The 23,592-nt window shown below is 39.1% G+C and overlaps 2 protein-coding genes across 3 annotated transcripts in view; both read left to right on the top strand.

Moving 5' to 3' along the window:
• The window catches only part of gpr158b (G protein-coupled receptor 158b), a 72,584-nt gene extending 61,230 nt beyond the window's left edge, over positions 1 to 11,354 (top strand). The window contains exons 9-13 of the mRNA XM_079349407.1: positions 83 to 188; positions 3,954 to 4,100; positions 6,051 to 6,294; positions 6,919 to 7,472; positions 8,381 to 11,354. Coding sequence (XP_079205533.1) covers positions 83 to 188; positions 3,954 to 4,100; positions 6,051 to 6,294; positions 6,919 to 7,472; positions 8,381 to 9,352 — 2,023 coding nt within the window. The 3' untranslated portion in view covers positions 9,353 to 11,354. The remainder of the gene's footprint in view (positions 1 to 82; positions 189 to 3,953; positions 4,101 to 6,050; positions 6,295 to 6,918; positions 7,473 to 8,380) is intronic.
• Positions 11,355 to 12,864: 1,510 nt separating this feature from the next.
• Positions 12,865 to 21,673, top strand: anxa13l (annexin A13, like). 2 transcript variants are annotated; one of them, XM_079349425.1, is made up of 11 exons: positions 12,865 to 12,990; positions 14,242 to 14,317; positions 14,875 to 14,969; positions 15,064 to 15,231; positions 15,705 to 15,738; positions 16,438 to 16,517; positions 17,123 to 17,191; positions 18,731 to 18,832; positions 18,925 to 19,000; positions 19,108 to 19,220; positions 20,186 to 21,673. In XM_079349425.1, the coding sequence occupies exons 1-11, from the start codon at positions 12,976 to 12,978 to the stop codon at positions 20,303 to 20,305; spliced, it is 948 nt and encodes a 315-aa protein (XP_079205551.1). In that variant the 5' UTR covers positions 12,865 to 12,975; the 3' UTR covers positions 20,306 to 21,673. The 2 variants fall into 2 exon arrangements, with proteins under 2 accessions (XP_079205551.1, XP_079205552.1); XM_079349426.1 differs by having other exon boundaries at positions 12,866 to 12,990; positions 15,061 to 15,231.
• Positions 21,674 to 23,592: the final 1,919 nt, after the last annotated feature.

Genomic DNA, 23,592 nt, shown 5'->3' with positions numbered 1-23,592 from the left:
TTTCACAGCTGAGTTTCTCATGTAAATAAACTTTGATCAAGTGTTTTTGAACAACATGTCTTCTGTTGTTGTTTTTCTGCAGGTTCTCCCTGGTTCCCGGGCTGCACCCTGACTGGATGCTCCTTTTGTTCTTCTCACACACTCACCTGAGTGTGACCGTGACTCTGGGCCTGCTGCTCATTCCAAAGGTAAAGCTTCATACCTCATGAACAATCTCAGTCCTGTGTGTAGCTTATACTGGGCTTCAATATAAGCCTTAAGCTGATTGTTTGTAAAATCATCGTTTTTTTTAAATCAGTCTTCCACACCTTCCTTTAACATTGTTTTTACTCCACGACATTGATTTTAAAACAAAAATAAGATTTTAGATAGACAAGAGATCTGCTTTTAAAAATAACAGTGTGGTCCTACCCAACTCTCATATCATTTAATAGACACAGCTAAGGAATTACGTTAGGGAAGCAGAAGCAAAGTCATAGTTTAGGTTCAATCACTTATAGGGACAGAACAACACGAGTTGGGATGTTGGTTCGATGATTTGTCTGCTATACCTCCCTTCTCTAATATTCATATGGACAATTCTGACCTGACAAAATATTTGTTGGAAAATTTCCCTCATATAACTTTGAAATCTATGTTCTTCAGCAAACCTTTTTTAATGTTTCATTCACACCCCAGTTCTCGTTTCACAACCCCTCAGATTTATCTTAAGTCATTTTGGAGGGGCCTGATAGCTGGACTGGAAACCAGTGAGAACAACTCCTAAGCTGTTTTAATGTTTTTTTTATTAGAAATATTGTTCGGTTTTAGATGGACAATAGGTAGAGTAGGAAACTAGGAAGCAAGAGTGGAAAATGAAATGTTGGAAAGCAGAGGTGCTGCTTGTCAACAGGCAAGGCAGGCAACCGTTTGAGACCCCAGGCCATGAGGGACTACCGAGAGCTAACACATTTTAAATCACACATTGCAAATGTGCAATGTTTGCAATGACAAAATGAAACCCCCTTAATAGGGCCCCATTTGACAGCACTCACTCTCATTGCACTGATAATGGTGGCATGCATTATTCCTTTGAGGAAGTTTGTCCTTGAAAGTAATAACTATCCAAAATGTAATTTATGTGCTTGAACAAAAGATTAAAGGCAGGGTAGGTAATTTTCTCCAGATACACCTTTTAAGATTCTTGCTGAAATTGTTCTTAGATCCTGACAGTAATTAATAATGCGTCTGCTTTTAAAAAAGAAACAAAAAAATCTGTCATCTGCAGCAGTTGTAAACACTTAATAACTTTGACCTATGTGTGCACTCGTCACACGTCTTATAAACAAATCAAGCCTCTCTACCCCATGCATGTATGAGCCCACACTCAAAGCATGAGCTGAAATCCACTTCTGGAACAATGGTGCTAGTGCATGTGAGTGACGGACCTGACTTTTGAGAAAACACAGAGGGGAGGGGGTGGGTGAATACGGAGAGGATGCCACTTTCGAAATCATGCTAGTTTTCAAAAACTACCAAACCTGCCTTAAATAGAATAGGCACAAATAAACATTCCTAGTGTCAGATATTTACTTCACTAGTTTGGGAAACAAAGCTGTACATATGAAGGAACATCCATTGAAAGTTTGGAAGAGATCAAAGCAGAAGTTATACTTTTCTTATGAGAGGGATTTCAAAATCCTCCATTTAAATGAAGGTTACATTACATTAGTAGGCTACAGAGATTTCCATAATTTCCACTGCTGTAATTTAGCTTTTACACACAGCAGACCATAAATCATTTTAAGTTTATTTGATATGACTGATCACACACAAATGCAAATATTCGCTACCATAAACTCATTCAAACTGCGTTAGCATGTGTTGTAATTTAGCTAAGTACTCCTGCGGGTGTCGTTCTGGTCAATCTCTCAAGTCTGATGGAAAACAGTTCATTCTCCCGCTGTGTGAGAAATGCTGAACACCATCAGCCCTCTGCGTTCTCTCATTCTTTCTTAATTAGGGTACCTCAGAAGAACAAGTCAGCCGAGGACTCTGGGATAATTAAACACAATGGGAAGAAGTTAGTCTCACCAAGCGTATGCTTTTGAATCTATAAATATGTGGTCTTCATTTGTTTTTAAATTTGTTATTATAGCAAAACAAAACCATTTGTCTATGAAATCAAGATAAAAAAAAAGCTGCATCATTACAGCTTCTACAGTACTTAATTTCAGACTTTACTGTCACAACACAACTTAATATCCCCTTTTGTTTCCCCCGTTTAGGAATAAGAGTAAGGAGGAGTGTAGTGCCCAAAAAACATACGCTGCATGAATTTCGATTAAAACAGAATTTCCTGCTTTATTGCATAAACTTAAATCACAATAATACAATTTCAAGAAATGTTTTAATTAAACACAGTCACTTTTTTGGAGGTATTTTTATGTGAGTAGGATCTCCACCTGCTTTATTTAAAAACTCTAATGTATCGCTCAATAAAAATATTTGATGTGAAATTATAGACAGTATACAACATAATGATCAAAACAGTTTGATTTTTTTAAATACAGTTTGTTTAGGTGTCATACTTTAAATACGGTGGTGGAAAATAGCTCCTTTTTGTAAATACAGTTTTTGTTTCTGTCCATGAATAAGTACTAAAACTTTGATCTTTCTCCTGCTGATGAAGAAGAGACGAGTAAAACAGAAAGAGAGGTTGTCTGTCCATTAAATCCTCAGGGCACTACAGCCAGGATTGAGGATAGTTTAGGCTCGTCCCGTAGCTAAAGCTCTATAACAACTGCTTCAAAAGCATGACACACTGCTGCTAACCCAATTTGTTGGACATTTCTTTTCAAACTTGATATTTCTCTTAGATGTGCTGGTAGGCCTATAGAGCTCAGGAAAGTGGGACACCGGACCGCTGTTATGATCTGATTTTCCCTTTTATTAAAAATGTGTTGTCTTCCGCACAACAAATCAGGGTACCGCGCAGCTCAGCGGCGGGACCTTTAGCTGCGCTCAACTCAGTGGTGCACAGATACGCTCTTGCACGGAGAAACACAAAAGACAATGGGCTTTACAACAGAGCGCAGCAGCGTGTCATATCTGAAAGGTCCTGAAGTCGTCAGAGAGTACTCTGACAGGACGGGGCATTGTTGCCAGTGTTCCTGCATCCATTATTATTTACAGTGTATGGGTGAAAAACATTTTTTAAAAAGAAATATTTTGTCAGTATGCTCATTCCGCCCCCTGGCAGCAGTTGCAGGTATAAAGCATCATTACAAAGTGATCAGTGTTGTTGCTAATGGCCTTGTTTGCTTGTGTAGGTCAAAAAGAAGGTTTTATCAGTATTAATTTACCCTTACCTTTACAAGTGATTGGACTCTATACTCTTCCATCAGTAGGTCAATAATGACCAGCTGAAAACCAATGTGTTCATAATTAATTTTATCCTGTTAACACTATTCACAGTATGCTTTTTGAATACTGCACTGCAGGTTTTTTGTGTAAAAAAATAAAAAAAATCCAACTTGATATTGACACCGTTTTTGTTTGGCCCTGCAGACAACAGATGAAATGAAATGTTAAATCTTAATCCGATATCTGAGGTATTAAACTGTCTGGAAATTATTGAACACAGCAATGAATAATAGAAAATGAATAATAGTAAAAAACATAATTCTCCTTGAAAAAGTTGATCCAGGGCAGGACAGTAACTTTTTTTCTTGACATAAAATCTATGGCAGAAAATATATTTTGCTGCAGGAAAAAGTTGTTTATCTCCAGCCCATCTAACATTAAACCTTTAAGCAACATAGTTGGTCTCTCTCGCAATAAATCAGGCCAGAGGAGTTCAATACAGAGGGCCTGTGCTGTCTGAGGGGCTACATTTCCAATTATACTTCTCTTCTTGCCATCCAGCAGCCTCACCGATGTCATTCTTTTACCTTTCTTTCCATCTCTCTCAGTTCCTGACCAAAGGGACTCAGGCCAGGGATGATATAGCAATTGAGGCCTATGAGGAGGAGCTGGACATGGGGAGATCTGGGTCTTACCTCAACAATAGCATCACCTCGGCCTGGAGTGAGCATAGTCTGGATCCTGAGGATATACGGGTAAAGCATCATTTAAAAACAAAAAGTATTACATTTGTTTTAGTTGTTTGCTTTACTCCCATACTTCCCTTAATATAGAACTGACAGAAAATGCAACACACAAGAGTTTATTAAACATAGGAAATGATTATAATTTGAATATAATAATAATAATACTACTAATAATAATACATTTTATTTGTTAGCACTTTTACAAATGCTCAAAGACACCTTACACATTAAAAACAGCAAAAGACAGTATAAAACAGAAAAACAGTAGAAAAGAAAAGAGTTGTGTATTAAAAGCGAATTTAAAAGGGGAGTTTTGAGCATGGCTTTAAACGTTGGGAGGTGTGTGCAGGAACAGACAGGTTTGGGGAGTGATTTCCAGAGGTTGGGGGCAGCGATGGAAAAGGCTCTGTCTCACCAGGTTCGGTGTACACAAAGAAAAGCCAGCACATTCACATTCTTGAGGTGTAAGATATCAACACAACACCACCGATAGATGTTGGTGTCTCATACAGACACATGCGTTACTTGTGGAGACTACATGGGACCCTCCAGGTGTTCGCCTTATATTGATAGAAACTCATAGGCGGCAGTATTAGATGCTTTGACTCGCTGCTCTTGTTGATGCTTTAGAAAGGGACTTGGAGTACCAATTGGAGTTGGTAGATTAGCCACGATATCTTATTAAAGGAAACAGGGGCTAAAGTCTAGTATCCAAAAGCAAGTGACCTTTTATAGAAATAAACTACCTTGGGATTATTTTCTTACATTTGACCATTAATGTTGTTTTGTCAGATCTAACCAAACACATTTCACACTATGTGCATCTTAGAGATGCTAAAGGATTGTGACAAAACATCTGTTTTACAACCTGGAATAAGTGTGCTAGGCAGAAGAAGGAGCAATCATCCAAAAAGTTTACATTAAGTATATTCAAAAGAGGAGTCAGTGCTACATGTTATCCAAAAGACGGTGTGCAGAGCTTTTTGACAATCAACTTGTATGTTAAGTGCTAGGCCTTCTGTACATGTAATTTACTTGGGCATTAGTTAATCCTAGCAAGAGTCTTACAAATAAAGTCTGACAAGATGGTGTTTTTAGCCTGCTCAGGTTTAGGGGTTCGTCTTTGTTTAAAGTTGGGAAGAAGAGCCTAGTGCTTTATTGCCCTGTATGTCGGCACGAAGGTTTTGAACTGGTTGAGAGGACCTTTCCATTTTTTTCACTATATGAGCTTTGTGTTGGAGCAAGAATAGTGAACATAGAGTAGTTGTGCTGAAAATAGGATTGTATGATGAATTCCTGCTGGACAAATTGGAAAGGTTTGACTGATGTATAAGCAGCAGGGAGGTGTTACAGTAGTGCAGGCCGTAGATGTGAAATTACCTTGACACTTTCCCTGGTGAGAAAGTAGCTAATATTATAAGGTTAGGACTTCTGCTGTAATGTTTGACCCATGTAGTCATAGAGAGTCACTTCCATGTACAACCCCGAAAAATCATGTCCCAGAGATCCTTTCCCCTGTATAATACAGCTCTGTAAACATCCAGGCCAAGCTTTATATTACTTGACATCCCCTTTGATATGTCCATTAGTTACAGCGGGTGTGTATTGTAACGTCTTGTGTCCTGCCTGTCTGTATACTGCTACTGGATGCCTTGAATTTCCCTCGGGATCAATAAAGTATCTATCTATCTATCTATCTATCTAGGCTGCAAGGGGAAAAGATTGAAATTAGCTTAGCATTAAACGTAGCAATTGCAGGAGAAGCCATGACACTGTTCAACAGCACCAAATGAACTTGTATATAAAGAAGAACAGAGAGCCCAGCAATAAGCCCTGAGGAACTCATATTATCAGGATACTTGTTTTAGACACCAATCCATATCTAAAAGTTGATCAACAAAATATGTATCAATAAGGTATTTCAAAGCCCAATATTAACAGTCTCCTATCCTTTTTTAGGATGAGTTGAAGAAGCTTTATGCCCAGCTGGAAGTCTACAAACGTAAGAAGATGCTCGCCAACAATCCTCACCTCCAAAAGAAACGCAACTCCAAGAAAGGTCTGGGTCGCTCCCTGATGAAACGCATAACAGAGATCCCAGAGACAATGCACCTCCATCGGCAGTGCAGTCGTGACGATGGCAGTGAACATGGAAGCAACCGCAGCACTTTAAGAAGAAACCCATTTGAACCAAGTCACCATGGTACGTCCTTCCTCTTTTCAAAGCAGAAATTATGATGTGTCATGGTAGGAAAAAAACAGTAAATGTATCTTTAACTCTTTGGAATACACATGACCATAACAGTGTGAAAAGTAAACAAGCATGAACAATGCTACTCAAAACAAAGCAGCTCAAGGGAAAAAGCAATCATGCATTTTAACATGTACATCCGGGTCTTCTTAATGTTGTTTATCAAATTCTCTAAGAGTTAAACTACAATTTTAACCACAGATAGAAAAAAAGAAATCTGCAGCAAGTCAGTATACCATCACACAGTGCAAGTATTTGTTTCAGGTTAGTGAATATGCTTGTAGCAGAGAATACCTGCTACAAGCATGCATAGTATTATTTAATCCCCATGATTTTCTTAACAATCATCACAGTTATCTTGATGTCTTGAGTTTATAAGGAATAATACTTTCTAACTTTGCTGCAGTGTAAAATAACAGCATGAACGTGTGCTAATCTTCATAGGACCGTAGTCAGAATAAAACACATGTTTGCGTCTAGAGTAGAAACTCTCAACTTTAAACCAAGACAAATGACAACAATATCAGTAAATCCATCCTACTTTAATGCAAATCTATTGTTTTAAAATTCCCATAGGCAAAACTCGCGATGACTCCCTGAAGAACAAAGTCACAGGCTTAAAGAAGTCACTCAGTTATGACCATGTTTGCGACCAGGACGAAGAAACCAGAAGCCAAACTGGCTCGACTGCAGGAGACAAAACAACTCCTGTTGGAGGAGGTGGGGAAGGATCTCTTCTTGGTTCCCTGATTGGTAGGAAACATACAAAGAAGCAGCTCGAACCAGCGACCCCCCCAAGACTGGAACCAGCCGAGTCCACTGAGTCTGTTCCACTGTTCTGGAAATCAGCCAGCGTTCACAACTTAACACACGAGAAGAAACCTGTCCACCTGAGGACCTCCATCATGCAGAAGTCTCTGAGTGTGATTGCAAGTGCAAAGGAGAAGATGCCAGGGCTGACCAATAAGACGCAAAGTGTAGAGGACGCCAGTAAGAGGGGTCCAAAGAGTCAGGACGAAAGGATGCTGTCAGAGGTGGATGAAACACCGGAGCATTACCCCAAGATGATCATCAGTCAATCAGTGGAGTACTCCAAGACACCCATGAAGATGGGTATCATGAAACAACAGGTAATTTAAACAAATTGTCCTTCAAGACTGGGCATTTGGCTATTTTAAAGAGATGTAGAGCTAAACACAATGTATGTGAGAAGTAGGCTTGAAATATTGAGATGTTTGTGTTTTGTGTTTTTGTGTTGCAATCCTTCGAGTATCTGCTACTCACTGCTGCCAAATGTTCTAGTCTCTGGCTAGTTGCTAACTTTCTGTCATTTGGTGTTTAGAAGTAATGTAGAGTGACCTAAACAGGAAACATCTGCTGCTTCCACTTGAAATAAACTGACTCTGACCTAAAAAAAAAAAAAGAGGTACAGAGCTCAAAACACAAAAGAAGGTGGATTTAGCTATGGAGAACTTTAGAGTTGGGTGGTATGAATCTTTGAGATGTTCACTACTTTGGCCTGACAGAGAGATCTTATTTTCAGAATGAAAATATTGATTTTAGCACATTTTGAGTTTCTGAAAGTCAGTATTATAAAAAGCCAAGAAAGGAGTATCCAAAAAGCTGGACTCCCATTGACAGGAAGGCTGAAATATTGTGCGACATCACATGTAGTATCTGTAGTCAACAACCTCTTAGCACAATATGAAAAAACGTAAGTCATATTAAGTCATCTTAAATATCTCCATGCCAGCTGAGGAGTGACTATCTTGTGTTGAGGATGATGAACTTTATATGAAAGGAGCTGGTAAAGGTTTGAGTTTGGGGTTTTATTTTGAGAACCTTTCATTTTAGACAATAAGTCTGTCAACACTGGCAAATAAAATTTAAGTAAATAACAGACACCAGTTAAAGCAATGATGAAAACCACAAATCATCTAATTGATTCAAACAAAAGTATTTGATTGTTAGATAAATGTCTGTGATCAATAAAGAAACAGATTTACTGAGTGGTTAATTCATTGCTTTATATTAACAGGTGAGTGGCAGCCAGCCCTCCATTTGCTCTGAGACTGGCAGGAGCCTCTACGATGTGTCTGAGGTTTGTCCCTGGGACATGGATGAACCTCAAACTCCCAATGAAGCAAAGACCCAGAAACACGTATCCATTGCTCCTGTAGAAACCACCTCAGGCCGGAGAGGAAGCAGCAGCTCAGGAATCACCAAAGGAAGTCGATCTCAGCAGAGGCAAAGAGCAGGACATTCTCCTTCCAACAGACGCCGCTCCAAAGATAAAGGAGAACGGGATGAGGGCAGGGAGAGTCGGAAAGCGCGCCCACCCAGATCTCCTCTCCCTCTTAAACCAGACGTCTGTCCTTGGGAGTTTGAAGAGCAACCCATAATGGGAGGAGACTCCGATTCCATCTCCCCGGACAGGATCAGGCGTAAGAAAAGTGTAACACCCACTGATGGGAAACCAAAGGGGCTCCACTCTGATCACTCCAAATCCACAGGGAGCCTTTTGCAGCCACCATCCCTTATGGTTGAGATCTGCCCGTGGGATTACACTGCTCCACTCTCACCTAAGCAGGAAAAGTCGTGCAACAGTCCCACCATACACAAGAAGAAACGGAAAGGTTCCTGCTCATCCAACCACAAAGCCGAGAAGGAAAAAGGGAAGGAGAAAAGTAGAGAAAGGCGTAGCTCCTCCAGTAAACCACAATCAGAAAGGAGACGTGTAAGTCAGTCATCGGAATTCAGCATGGCTGTTTCTGAGCGGCGGAGAAGCTCAACAAGAGACCCAGAAGCAATGGAAATCAGGAGGGCAGAGGTTTACTCCCGGGAAACAGAGCCGTCTCACACCAGTGTTACACAGACTAAAAAATCCCCAGAGAAGAAGAAAGAGAGCTCTTTGAGTACTAGTTACAAACCTGCAGTGAGTACTGGGGGGAAAACGGTGGATGTTTGCCCCTGGGACTTTCAGGAGCAGGACTCTGGAGAGATGGCTTGATGAGGGGTGTGAGGATTGTACTTTTTGTACTCACAGACTGACTGACAGCACACCATAAAAAAACAGAGCAACTGAATAAAAAAGAAGTTGCGCTGAATAAGATGAGAAAGGTTTTCTGTGGGTGACCTAGGTTAAAAAAAAAAAGGAAAAAAAAGATATTGTCAAGAGAGTCTATTTATTCTGCTGTCCATTGACGCAATTCAGTGCAACCTCTTGTTGTAACATCGCAGTGAAAGCAACCTTGAAGTCACTCTAGTGGAATTTTTAGTCTGCAATTTTGCTTGCACATTTGTTGAAGTTGCATTGTATGTCATTTTTAGGCCATTGAATACATCAAAAAGAATCAGAAAAAGAATCATTAAACAATCTCTTTTTTATAATGACATTTAATTTTCCATCTGATTAGCTTGTTGAATGTGTCCTGTTTTGTTGATAATACTAAAGAATCAGTCAGGCATTGTAGACTAAAAGCTGAACTCTATCTATGTTTTATCACTCTGAGACCACCTAGGTAAGAAAACAATGAGTGAAACCTGTTTTTACCATCAGTTGAGAGTACAGATTGTCACAAATACAGTAAACGCTTCAGCCAATAAACCCATTAACTCTTGAGTCCCGTTATGCTGACGTTATTCTGTGTTACACAGGAAACCAGCAGAGACGTGCAACATCAGATGCTAATGATGAAACCAGCAGGTATCAGGGAAAAATGGGATACAATAAAAACCAAAGCCCAAGATGCGGGTGTGATGTCCAACTTTTAGTCCGAATAAGAAATTCATAGCGAAAAGATTTCTTTGAAAATTAAAAAAAGGGAATCACAAAGGGTTGAAATGAAACTCCTTAAAAAAAGATACAGCGTATGTTTTATTTTTCAATATTCAGTGTTTTTAAAATTCTATTGCATGTGCCAAACTATCAAGCATCCAATAACTGTTAATTGGTTAATTTGTACTCGATTATGACAATGGAACTGTTGATGTTGTTGCCTATGGTATTTGTCTCCTTGTGTAACGCATAATGTTTTTGAAATGAGGTGCGTTGCCATAAGTAATGGACACACACATTTGAAACAGCTTGCTGAAACAGTACAGTGGAACAGGAATAGCTGTACAAGTACAGAGTATTGATATTTATTTACTCTTTATATTCTCGCCTTTGATGTCCCTTCTCTGAGGCTTGAGTATTTCCACGTTTTAAAAAAAAAGGTTCTGAAGTCTTTTAAAGACCAACACGGAGCCTGACTTGTGGCAATGATTTGAATAGTGCTTTTTTTCTATGTCACTTAGTTGCTCATCTGCTTGAATGCACCTTACTTCATGTTTTTGCACATAATCAGTCGTTAGAACCATAACGATGCACGGCCAAAGCTTTTTCTGTCACTTTCATGCTTACAGGAAATGAGTAATTCATCATTTCAGCATCATGTCCACAAACATCACAGCCAGACTTTCTGGACTGTGATCATCCACCCACCAGTGAAGTCCAATGCAAAACAGTCACACAAGTCAGATCAGCTTCATTGCGGTTGTGTAACAGTGAAAACACAGGTGTAATGGCACTAATGTTCACGAGAAGGATTTTAAAAAATCATTGAATATTTAATGAAATGCTAATAAGCACATGAGATTGTTAAATCTACGTAGATGTCAGCTGTCATGGATTTATCAAGCATTTTGGAAAAATAACTTTCTGTTTCAATAATCTGTTTTGCTTATTAAGTGTTCAGAAAACAGCAATAGGCTTGATAAATAAACATGACCCACCACTCGTTCACTACATTTTTCTACCAGATGGTTTTGGCCCCCTCTTTGCAAAGGAATGTTGAAACTTGCCCACTTAATGTATTTTATGCTCGTTATGCTGTAAAATGTTGCTCCAAAAAGTTGCACAATGTTGTAGCATCCACATGGGAGTATTTTTATTGTACGTTCATGTTGTGTTGCATGTACATACAGAAATTACCCTGTTCTCAATACTGGATTAAATCTTTCTATGAAACCCCGGTATGTGTTCTTTCTTTATTCAGTTTAGGATCATCTTTAGCCACATCATTGTTAATCCTCCTGGGGTCCACAACAACAGTGACTGTATCATAACATCTTACAACTTAAAATCAAAATAACACTCACAGTCTGTCCAGTATTGTATGTTCGCGGTATATACAGTCATAGTAATTGAATTTCGATTATCTGCCAATGCACAGCTCGACTCGAAAACCCCTCGGCTGAGTCATCTCAGCAAACATTTTCAGCTATCTTAACAACATCATGTTGTTGCCACAGGCTGGTGAAGTTTCCTCTTACACAGCTCACTAACCACACAGAGATCAACATTGATACACGGGATATAACAAACACATGTAATGTAACAAACCTTCATCACACAAAAATACAGAAATGGAGAATAGAAATTAAATTAAAAGAAAAAATCAATTTAGAATCTGTTGCCAAGAAACAGAAAAGAAACATACACTCAAACTTTTCAAAATATTTTTAAATGCAGCAATCAGTAAGGGAATCGTTAGTATCATACATTATACGCAGTAAATGATGTGTCACACTTCACACTCAGACTGTTGTCTGCACGCACAATAAAAATGTTTTCTGTAAACTCCATAGCATCAGGTGTTGGATGTTGTAGCTGTTTGTGCAACACTGCCACTGTGTGGAGGATTTTACTTTAGATTTATTTCTTCACTCCCACTTGGTGCCGTCCCAAAGTGAAATGTTGTTTTTCAGTTTTCTTGTTACAATTGTTCAGTATAGAATCACTTTATAAAAGCAAAATGAGTTTAAATTGAGCTCTGTTTTTCTGTAATGAGCTTCAGCTACAGGAACGACAAAAGCTCTTCTTAGATTTTTAAGCATGTTTTGGTATCAAATAATTTATTATCAAAGCAGGGACATTTCTGCGTAACATTTTTAATCCTTTAATTATTTGGTACATTTTTATCATGATCCTTTCAATATTATCAGACAAAGTAAATACAGGATCCTACCTGTATCAGAGTATTTCTTTTTTTAGGCTACATTTGTATGGCAATAGTGTTTCTTCCATTGATGTGCAAAATTAGTACTTAATGTGTAGGCTATACTCAATTAGGGATTAAATGTTAAATTTAGTGTGCAGTTAAACTTTTGAAAAGTTAGGCTAAACTTGAAAATGTAAGTGAAAAAGTTAAAACAAAAAACAAAACAAAAAAAACCCTTTCCTGGGCTGATAACATGCTAAAGCTTTTGAAGGAATATAGAAAAATAAACAGTTTGTGAACTTCCAAAGTAGTTTAATATAAATATGGAAGTAGAATAACAGGCTTTACTCAAATACTGAAGAAAATACTTGTTAAGCGAATCAAACAGTTACAAGTCAAATATTATATATCCTCAATAATTGTTTATGTACGTATCTATCTATGAGAGGAGCCACCGCCTCCATCAGCATCCAGCAGCTTCATCCCGCTAATTTAATGAGCGGCAGTGACGTCATCCCTGCAGCTGTTTTGAGGGCTGCGTCCCTGCAGGAACCACAGGCAGAATCCGCTTCACATCATACATAGGAGCACAACATCTAAACACTCAGTCTCCACTTTCTATCCACTAACACCGAACAGGAATATCGTCATGGGCAACGTGCAGGTAGGAAAAGTGGATTTCCTACAACTTCTGCTGCTAGTCAGTGAATATCATCGTTGAAATGATGAAGTAACTTGTCAGAGAGTTTGACAGCGCTTGGATGCCGAGTTAGCGTTGATGTAGCTCGGTAGGATAGCTCTTAGATGTTTCAAAATAAAAGTCACAGTCACAAATCAACATGGAAAAAAGATCACTTTATATTACTGAGCCAGTCAAAAGAGTGTTTTATGTGTTCTAGATAATGCTTTTTCTTAAGAGGGGAAAATGTTGTTTAAACAGTGTGAGCAGAAGTTGCGCAGTTAACTTTGGTACTGGGTGTGTTTCCTGCCAGGCCGAGGAGGCTGCAGCAGCAGCAGGAATTTGAGACATCTGATCAATAAGGCCTCATTGTGTTAATGTGAGGGTGGGCGAGGAGAGATACGGTGGCCTACTCTGCACACTGCTGCTCCATGACTCAGCTGTAACACAGGCTGCACCCTTTTCATGCGGGACAGGCTGGTCTGATGTAACAGAGTAGCCTTCTAGCTTCATCTTATCCTCAGACTCACTGTGCAATCTGTCCGGCTGCACTTACTGTAAATTGAAGCTTTCCCCTTTTATGATAAATAATTTATAAAACTAAATGCAATGGGCGTTACTTTCTTAGATTGTCTGTGTTTTACTTATATGTCTTATTAGAGTTTAAGTTGCATGGACTACATGATTATAGATTCATTCATACAGTGCCCATTCCTAAAACAGGCTTACGGGCACTTTTATTACGACAACAAGTCCTGACTCATCTACACTTCAATTACAAAGATTATTTGTATTAATTAAAATACGACATACTCAAAGCTTCTTCAGAAATCCATAAAACAGAAAAGTGTGTACGCTTTAAAACTGAACATATTAAATCTGTCTTTAATGCATCATAACAAATCCGGATTTAAACACATTTAATTCCTGAGACTGAGTGTTCACTACTTATAGTAGTGACATTAAAAATGTGATTTATTTCACACAACCTTTATCCTTTTCGTGTTTTAAAATCTGACCATGCTTGTGGTTGAATATATTTATAATTTAGCCTCTACAGTGATGTCAGTTAATACGTCTTATTCAGCAAGATAATTCAGACTCCTTAAAGCAGAACAAGGCTCTGTCATATATGGATAAATGTATAGTATACTTCAAAGGGCATAGCTATTAGCTATATTATTTCTTCACATTTGCATACATTTTATTTCTCCAATTCCTTTTTCTTTTTTGCAGCCCACCATATTCCCAAAAGAGGACTTTGATGTCACAGCTGATATCAAAGCCATCAGAAAAGCATGCAAAGGTTTAGGTAAGTGATCAAGGCATCAAATGTGAACTCGCTGCATCACTGCTCGTAACCGTTACAAATAAACATAATTCACTTCTGTGAAACATGTTATGTGTTCATCATTTTTTGTAGTCCATTGAAGTTGAACATTGACGACACTACACAGAACTTTTTAAAGCACTCTGAGAATGACACCCTATCAGGAATATAGTGTCATCGATGTCTTGGCAGTGTTGTCTTATTATTATACGAGTCTGTTTCAGCCCCACTCAGGACTTTAAGTGCACTGTGATTGGTCCATCAGTGTACGTTGATTGGTCATAGATAAGAGCCACTCCGCCATTTTTATATCCCACAGTAAACGTTGGCATATAAGAGTTGGTAAAAGCTCTTCAAACGATTTGAAATAAACCACGGTGGAGCGGATGCAGTCAGAAAGAAAAGTCCCCATGGTGTGTCGTTCTCAGGGAACTTCTTAGTGGATAGTTCCTCCTCAAAAAGTCCCCAGAACAGTTTGATCTGAAAACACCTCGTGGTATTTTGTGTTGTAAGTTTAATGCTGTTTTTTTATTGTGCAGGCACAGATGAAGACAGCATCATTCAGATCCTGGCCAATCGTTCATCAGCTCAGCGTGTGGAGATCAAGCAGGCCTACTTTGAAAAATACGACGATGTGAGTTGCTCCTTCGCGTCCTCTCTCACAGACATAGACGCATGTGAAGCATGCATGACACAAGCTGTGCAATAACTTTCCGTTCATCCAGGAGTTGGAGGAGGTCCTAAAGAGCGAGCTGACTGGAAGCTTTGAGAAAGCCATCGTGGCCATGTTGGACCCTCCACATATTTTCTTCGCCAAGGAGCTGAAGAGGGCCATGAAGGGGGCGGGGACAAACGAAGCAGTGCTCATAGAGATCCTGTGTACGGCCACCAATGAGGTCTGTCAGTTTGAGACACTTTTTAATATAAGCAGGTTAATTATTATCAGTGACTGCTTATATTTCTTTGGAGTTGATATATTATGAAAAAATCCCTGATACAGTGTTTAAGTTTAAATTTGATTACGCTCTATGTTAGATCCTCCGTTATTTATTAGTGGATGATCACTGTCTTTGACTGAGGGCTGGCTAGCTCTGGGCAGATATTGTTTCGGGGGTTTGTCAGTGTTTTGGCTTGAAACAGCTTCCTGCTGCGGGAAATGAAGCTAATGAGGAAGAGAGTATTTAAACAGTAAACCCGGCTTTAATACGAAATCTAAACCTGAGAGACACTTTAAGATTGAGCAGATATACTTTGTTTGTCAATAAAAGCGACCTCTCATATATACCGTCATGTGAAGAGATCCATTTCACAATGGTAAAAGCAGCTTTCATGAAACAGCTTCACTAAATCTACTCTTCTGTTGTTTCAGGATATCATGAGGTACAAGGAGGCCTATGTGCAGGGTGAGTCTCAGCCCACGATGAGTCACACACAAAACCCCATCATGTTTGTGTTGATGTCGAGGGGTGTTTCTTTTCAGGGAGTGAATCATGTTGAGCCATGGTTTCCTAACTCACTCGCCACAAACTCCGTCTGATCCTCCCATCCTCAGGCTCCAATTTCAAGTCACAGCATATTTTCTTCCTCTGTAGTGTGAGGACAAATATCAGAATCCTCAGCGCTGCTTGTGTCCTGAACTGTGCACTGCGATAATGAACTCGCTCTCCTAGTACAGCGCTTTAAACAAATCCCCCCCCACAGATTGACTCGTCATGGTGGAGCATACAACGTGAATTAAAATACCACGAAGGGAGGTTGAGCCGCACAAAAAGTTGTATTGTTGAAAGCGGTAAAGTAAAAGAGGAAGACGGCGAGATAATGTCCGACTGCGTTACAAAGGATTGAAGAGATGGAGCATGAATCGGAAACCAAGTGAATATATACAGATACCATGATGTTTCATCATCATTGTACGATTGTCTTTAAAATATGTCATTTATCCCAGATTCCCTGTATCGGGTTATTATAGTGATCATGGGCCACATATTGTATTGTATTATATCAGATCAGAGGGTTACCCATCCCCGTCTCTCATGTTGATGTTGTGAAGGCTGTGGAAGGACTACGAGGAGTAGAGCCTTTTTTGTCCTCTGTTTTCTCAGTGCATGAGAGTGACTTGGAGGCAGACATCGAGGGGGACACCAGTGGAGACGTGAGGAATCTTCTGATGGCACTGCTGCAGGTAAATTCAATCAGAGAAAGGTCATTCGAGCACCAGTAGTAACAAAGGGGAGCTATAGTAAACAAAACTATAAAGGAGGAAGTAGAATTTGGATGGAAGCCATAAAGAGAGGGAGGATTGTCCTTTTTTCCCCTCTTTGTTATTTGCTCACAGAATTGTTCTCTGTGCTGTCATTCTCCCACAGAGACATTTCCTCACACATCACACCACTGTCTGGCATGCTTCAGATTTTTTTTTTTTTCCCCAACTCCCCCACCCTTTGCTGCTTCCCTTCTCCTTTTCCTTCCCCCCAGAAATCAAGACAAAGCCAGTGTGACTCATGTTTCAAAGTGACGCCTTTAAGAAGAGCTGCCACTTCCATTGGCCTTCAAATATTTCCCCTGATGTGTAGCAGATGATTGTTAGCCCGTTAAATGCCTGAGATTATTTTCCTCTTCCTCACACATCTCTCGCTTTTAAAATACTTTTCCTCCCTTATCCCTGTAAACCTCTCTTCCTCTCTCTCTCTCTCTCTCTCTCTCTCTCTCTCTCTCTCTCTCTCTCTCTCTCTCTCTCTCTCTCTCTCTGCTCTTCTGTGTCCCTCACTCCTACCTTTTATTCCACAGGCGAGCAGAGACGAGGGCTATGAGGTGGATGAGGGTTTAGCCGAACAGGATGCTGCATCTTTGATTGAGGTACGTTCACGGTGCTGAGTAATTCCTTTAAATTAGAGGCCTGGTTTATAGTTGACCCTTAAAATAACAGTGACTCGCAAAGAAATGTGATACTTCGTCAAAATGTTCCAGCATGTGAGCCCAGGATGACAGGCCAAGTCTGTTTTTCATCAGTAATCGTGCACTGTGGTTTTTAGTACAGATGGATGTCTACAGAGTTTCAAAGCATTACTGAGCAGAAACGACAGAATGCAAAGAGGCTAATATTTATAATATATTCATAAAGTCTTTCCTTTAGTTAAAATGAACATGAATCAGTTATTTTTAGCCACTCTGACTCTTAACGGTTGACTCATTTTTTCTAACACTAACTTCATACAGGAACATAATCAGCCCTCGACTGTTTTGATCATTATCTTTTCACTAATTTCACTTAGATCTCTGAAATACAGAAACACAAACACATCAATTCATCGTGGCTTCTTGTAACCAGATGCCTGGGACCCCTGTGCTGCCCCTAAAAGTGCCTGTGTGAGCCTCACTCAGCTTTGACCGCAAAGAAACGTACTGCAATATTCCAGGTGCCTTTGAGTAAGAATATAGATCACATTATGATTGAACGTGGTACATTAATACAACATGTAAAAAATATAACAATGAGAATGGGGGGTGCCTGTTGTCCATAAACATGCTTCACATTACCACAGGCCCCACATTATGTATTCATTGAGTTAGGACAGTGCATTTCATCCGTCGTCCTCATGCAGGTACTATCAAAATAAAACAAATGTTATATTCATGAGTGGGCCTCTTGGTTTCAAAAGGGAAGCCAGTGAGGAGGGTCCTTAAAGCTATGGTCGGTCTATTTTTCAACAGGAGGAGTCTCCACACTTCTACAGAACATTTGTGTGTTTCATTTTAGAAATGAGTTCCACTCGACGTTAAACTGATGAAAAAGTAGGCCGTGATCCACAAGCTGCCTCATCAGCCGCTGGGATAGTGACATCACAGCATGTATTCAGTCTCTCGTCTACATGCCTTCTATTCTGGCTCCAAAAAATCAAGATAGCAGATGTCATGATGTCAAACTTACAGTAGGGACAAATCAGTGGGTTTATTCATGGAGTCTGGCGTCTCTTTGTTTATACAGCCTGTGTTTGTAGCTGCTTAACATCATCATGTGAGCATTGCCACCTTCAGGAAGTTACATGTTAGCATTTAGCTCTCATCACTGCTCTGTCCAAATACAGCCTGAAGTGTGCTAGCCAAAGAAACCCTGATACTTGACGCCACAGTGAATTGTTACAGTGTTCTTATATTCCTCTAACCAATGATAATAATACCTGTAGTCTGTTGATGATGTTTACCTTTAAGGAGCCATGATAAAACTGTATCTGCATGTTTCTGGCTGTTTTTAATGAACTTGAGACCCAGAACGAAATAAAAACAAGAAAAGTCCTGTCATGAAAACCTGTGCTTGTGCTCAAGCTTAACTGAGAAATGAAACATGACAGCTCTAAATCAGAGACACAAACTGACAAATGTTTTCCTGAATGTCAGGCAGGAGAAGGCCGATTTGGCACAGACGAGTCGACGTTCACCTTCATCCTGACTCACAGGAACTACCTGCAGCTTCAGGCCACCTTTAAGTTCTATGAGTCGGTGAGGACAGCACTCGTTGCTTTTCTACGATTTCCTTCCAGCAGCCCATTATTTATAAACCATAATACATTTTTGTGCTTCTTGTTTTGCAGCTTTCAGGAACGGACATTTTGGAGGCCATTGACTCTGAGGCAACAGGGACTCTGAAGGAGTGCTACATCACTCTGGGTAGATTTCCCTTGAACAGTAGTGTTTACCAAATCTGTTGTTATGAAAGCTTTCATAGTAGCTGTTTTTATTTAAACTGACGTCCTTGTCTTTGTGTTTTTTTGTAGTCCGGTGTGCTAAGAACCCTCAGCTGTACTTTGCCCGGCGCCTCAATGCCGCCATGAAGGGAGCGGGCACTGATGAAGAAACGCTCATCCGCGTCATTTTGGGTCGCTCGGAGGCAAGTCTGTATGATGTGGAAGATAATGTTATGATTGATCCAGTTCAGTGGCTGGATCACATGAGTAATGCCCGCTATGAGATGGAGACAGGAGATCACATCAAAGCTGTTCAATTCTGTCTGACCACAGCACATGTCGTCCAAGATCATACTCAGGCTGGAAGTTCACAACACGCTAAGCTAAAGATGAGTGCAGGGCTGAGCGACTTGAAGTGACAGTGAAACAACCGACACTCAATGTATGGGTCAAAGTCAATAACAAAAAATATAACAAACAACGAAAAGACATCGACAAATAAATAAATGAAGAATTAAAGAGCTTAGAAGGGCGACTGGCAGGACGTCAGAGCTTTGTATTTAAGAATGACATGAAGTAATAGAACATGAGAAGTGTGATTAATGAAAAAAAATCAGTGAGTGAACAGATGATTTCTCATATATTAACACTGTAAATATAAAATGTGCTTAACGTATAATGAGCTCAATATTCTGATAATACAATCATGATCACGTAATAATAGTCGTATTATGTTATGACAAATGAAAAGTCTAAGTGTGAAGTGTCGTGAAAAGAGTTAATATTGCTGTATATATATATATATATATATATATATATATATATATATATATATATATATATATATATATAAATGCTTTTCAATTTAAAGATATTTTTTAATTGTCTTTCTTTTACTTTGAAGGCTTTGATTTTGCTCTGTAGAGGTTTTGATTCGGTCCAGCATAACAAAGGGTTCTCTGTGGGGGCGCCCCCCCATTTATTAATAAATAAAGATTATAGTTACTCCCTCTTATAAAAATGCTGCATAATTATCCTGATGTCCTTATTTTCCTTTTAAATAATATTTAAGACTATTTTAAATAATAATAAAAAAAGAGAAATAATGTAATGAGAGAAGAACGATGTTGTGTTGACAGCAGTATTTGTTTTTTATGTAAACCTACAGATCGACCTGGAAACGGTGAAGGACATGTATCTGGAGAAATACGACGTCACCCTGAAAGACGCTCTGAACTCCGACTGTGGAGGAGACTTCAAAGTCCTCCTCATTGAGATGCTACATTAAAAACATCTCACCTTCCCCCTGCAGGCCTTATTTAACCAACATTACACATTGTGCAGCCAATTACCCTTCATCCTCTTCCTCATTATTCTCCTTTTACTCGGTGCAATCATTCACGTTGTAGACGTCCTCTCACATCTGTCTTCATCGCTCTCTCAGTTCTCTCTGCAGCATGGACCAAAAACTATATGACAGTATTTTACTTTTACAGTTTTTTAATACACAGTGGTGCCAAGTGTTACTCATCCAAATGGAATTGATGCCACTGTCACAGTTCGTCATCCACTATCAGCAGCTTAACAGACCTTTTTAATCTCAGTTCAGCATTTTAAGCTCAAACCAAAGCTGTAAACATGAAGAGGTCTGTTTCTCAACACATGAAGCCTCTTATGTTTGTCACTTTATTCCTCTCATCATCAATTAACTCCACCACTCTACGCCTCAAAGATGCCTTTCATCAAATAATAGCAGTTTCCTTTTTTGCAGCACCACTTACTGTAAGTGCTGAATCATCACTTTTAATTCTGCTAAATATATTGTTACCTTAATTAAAAGGAGTATAAAGTTTTATAATCACATCCCTTTTATTGTTCTAAGGGATTTTTAACTCAGACGATGTCCAGTCTTATTATAAGTCACAGCTCACATGCTGCCTCTCACATTCACACTTTTTTAACAGCTGCTGTTCTCCTGTCGTTGCTCAATCATGATATTTTAAAATCAAGTGATTAGGCGGGCATTATTCACATGTTATTTTGTTCCTGGAAGAACACCATAGATAAGACACCCCAGCGTCTCTCTGTAGTCACAGTGATGAAAAAGAACGACCCTGCTGCGTCTTTGAATGTCTCATTTGACTTAAAAAACAAAAAAAACTCCCAAGACAGCACAGGTAACGAGTCAAAGGTATATCAAGCTCGAGGCACTTACTTAATTTATTTCAAGCTAAAAGGTTTGTATTCAAACCCTTAACTTAAAACGGAACAAAAATTCAAATTAAAAGCATTAAAACTTTTTTTTAAATGCAAAATAATGGAATTTCAAACAGATTCAGATTCGACTTCATTAATCTCAGCGGGGTAATTTAGTGTACCAGCTTTACAAGTGATTAAATGAGTTTGACAGCCCTGGTCATGACAGTTCTATTTGACTTCTTGCTCTTTAACCTCTGAAGTACAATCATAGATTATCGACACATGATTCATATCTTTCCCATTTCAAACCCATATTACACTGTTATTCATAACATGTCTGTTTCTGTTGTCACATAGTAAATAAATACACTAAATATATGAAGGAAGTTATTGTTAACCTGTTGGCCTTAAATGTATGTTTATTTGTATCCTGAAATAAATTTGAGCTCAAAAGCTGCCCTGTGATGTCGTATCTGTGTGACCTGTAGAGGGCAGTGCTGCACCTCTTTTTTGTCGTTTCTTCTTTTCAGTAGAAAAGGGCAAACACAAACGAGAACTGATATGATGTTAAACTAATGTTTAACACTTGTGACCTGCAGTGTGTTTGAACAAACTTTTCACTTGCTTACACTAAATGTGTTCCTGGGTTGCTTTTTATTTCTAAAGTGTTTGTTTTGGTCTTTGATGTCAGAAGTTATTTTTTGACCACATCTTCCCCAAATGTTCCTTGTCCTTTGCAAAAGAGCACAGAAATATTGTGACGCCTCTGGCTGGATGAAAGGCAAATTTCAAAGTTCAAAACAAAAGAGAAATGCTAACAGATAGACTGACCCAGAAGCAGATGATTTCTCACTTTCTTTCCCACACTGTTATTTTTTATCTCATTTCCCCCTATCTGTCTTTTCTCTCCATTGCTTTTGCCTTGACATTCTGCCTGTTTTAGTACAGAGGGCAACATTTAGAGAACACCTGTTTTCTGCACATTCTTGCTACCTATACAGCCTGTGCACCATATGTATCCCAGCAGCTCGACGGTCCACTTCATACTACACTCCCACTCTGGCAGCCGATCTGTCTCTCTGGCTTAAGAGAGCAACACGTGTCTGTGGAAATGAGACAAAGGTAGATGTTGATTCAGTGAGGTATACCCACACAAGTGTGAGACTCGACTTTGAGAAATATTTATCAGTATATGGTTGAAATTCATAAATTATTTTCCTGATATCAGACATTTATTTGTGTGTAAGTAGACCCTATGTGTGTTCAAGGTTCATTATCTTCCCAGGTAAGGATTTATTTTTTGACTCCCCTCTTGAATAATAAGCAGTATACCCTCCTTAATGTTTCAAAAACAAACTGCATAAGAGCATTTCATATGAAAGCAAAAATAGGTTAAACACACAATGAGACAATTTTATTTATCTAAGCCGACCCTGTGAACAAACAGAACATCATATTTCTCTTCTTATCTATGAATGTGTGTCTTATTCTATTATAGATCATGTCCCACCGTGCATTTTAACCAGAGGGGTGTCCAGACTTTTTGACGGGGGCTCAACTGTGTTACTTACATAAACGTCGCTTTGTTTTACTTTAAAGGGTAAAACATAGCTGTAACATGAAATATTATTCTAAATACTCAAAAAGAAAACATGGTAAATTCAGAGTTGATTTTTTTGTTGAAAGTAAACGTCCAAAAAGTAAGCTGACAGGTACTTGCAGTTGATCTTAACATGTCTCGCCTCTGACAAGACAAATAACCAATCATAGTTTAGGATTTGGGGGTCAATCAGATTTCAAGGCTGGCCCTCTTGAACTCAAATAAGGGTTAGGGTTGACCTGCAGTCCCTGCTTTTAATTATCTATGGTATTATTATTAAACTTTTCCCAAAAAATGTAAAAACCAAAGAGCTTAATGTTCTTTATCCTCTTGACTGACATGATGTCAGTGTGCCAGGCATAAAAACCACTAAATAGAAATAATCAGTGGTCTTGCTGATGGTCTTATTTGCTTTTGTAAGACATCCAAAGGCATCAGTATTAAAGTCAACATACATGCATGCCTTTAAACTCAGTGCAGTGTTTAAGACACACTCATACCTGCACACGCTCCTCTTTCCCTCCATCTGTACTCTATTATCCAGAGTGCTAATGTGTAAGGGCAAGTAGTACTTCCAGACACAGCTCCACTTTCCATACTGTGGGGCTCTGACCTCTTTCCTTAAATGTTTATCATCCACAGACCACCATAACTCACACAGCTCGCCATCCATCAGCCTGGAGTGGTTTCCATTTGTCCCAATATGCTTTTTTTTCCATGCTCTGTTCTTCAGCTCCAGTCTGGTTATTCTCTGAGCTCTTCTGGTTATTGTCTCA

This window comes from Symphodus melops, assembly GCF_947650265.1.
Source record: "Symphodus melops genome assembly, chromosome: 7".
In the NCBI taxonomy this organism is placed as follows: Eukaryota; Metazoa; Chordata; class Actinopteri; order Labriformes; family Labridae; genus Symphodus; species Symphodus melops.
This window is presented reverse-complemented; position numbering and strand designations above follow the sequence as displayed.

What these genes read in the sequence shown, in the direction of transcription:
- anxa13l (XM_079349426.1), top strand. An exon ending in AAAAGCATGCAAAGGTTTAG is followed by an intron (nt 14,318 to 14,874) that starts GTAAGTGATCAA and finishes TTTATTGTGCAG; the next exon opens with GCACAGATGAAGACAGCATC. An exon ending in ATGCTGCATCTTTGATTGAG is followed by an intron (nt 17,192 to 18,730) that starts GTACGTTCACGG and finishes CCTGAATGTCAG; the next exon opens with GCAGGAGAAGGCCGATTTGG.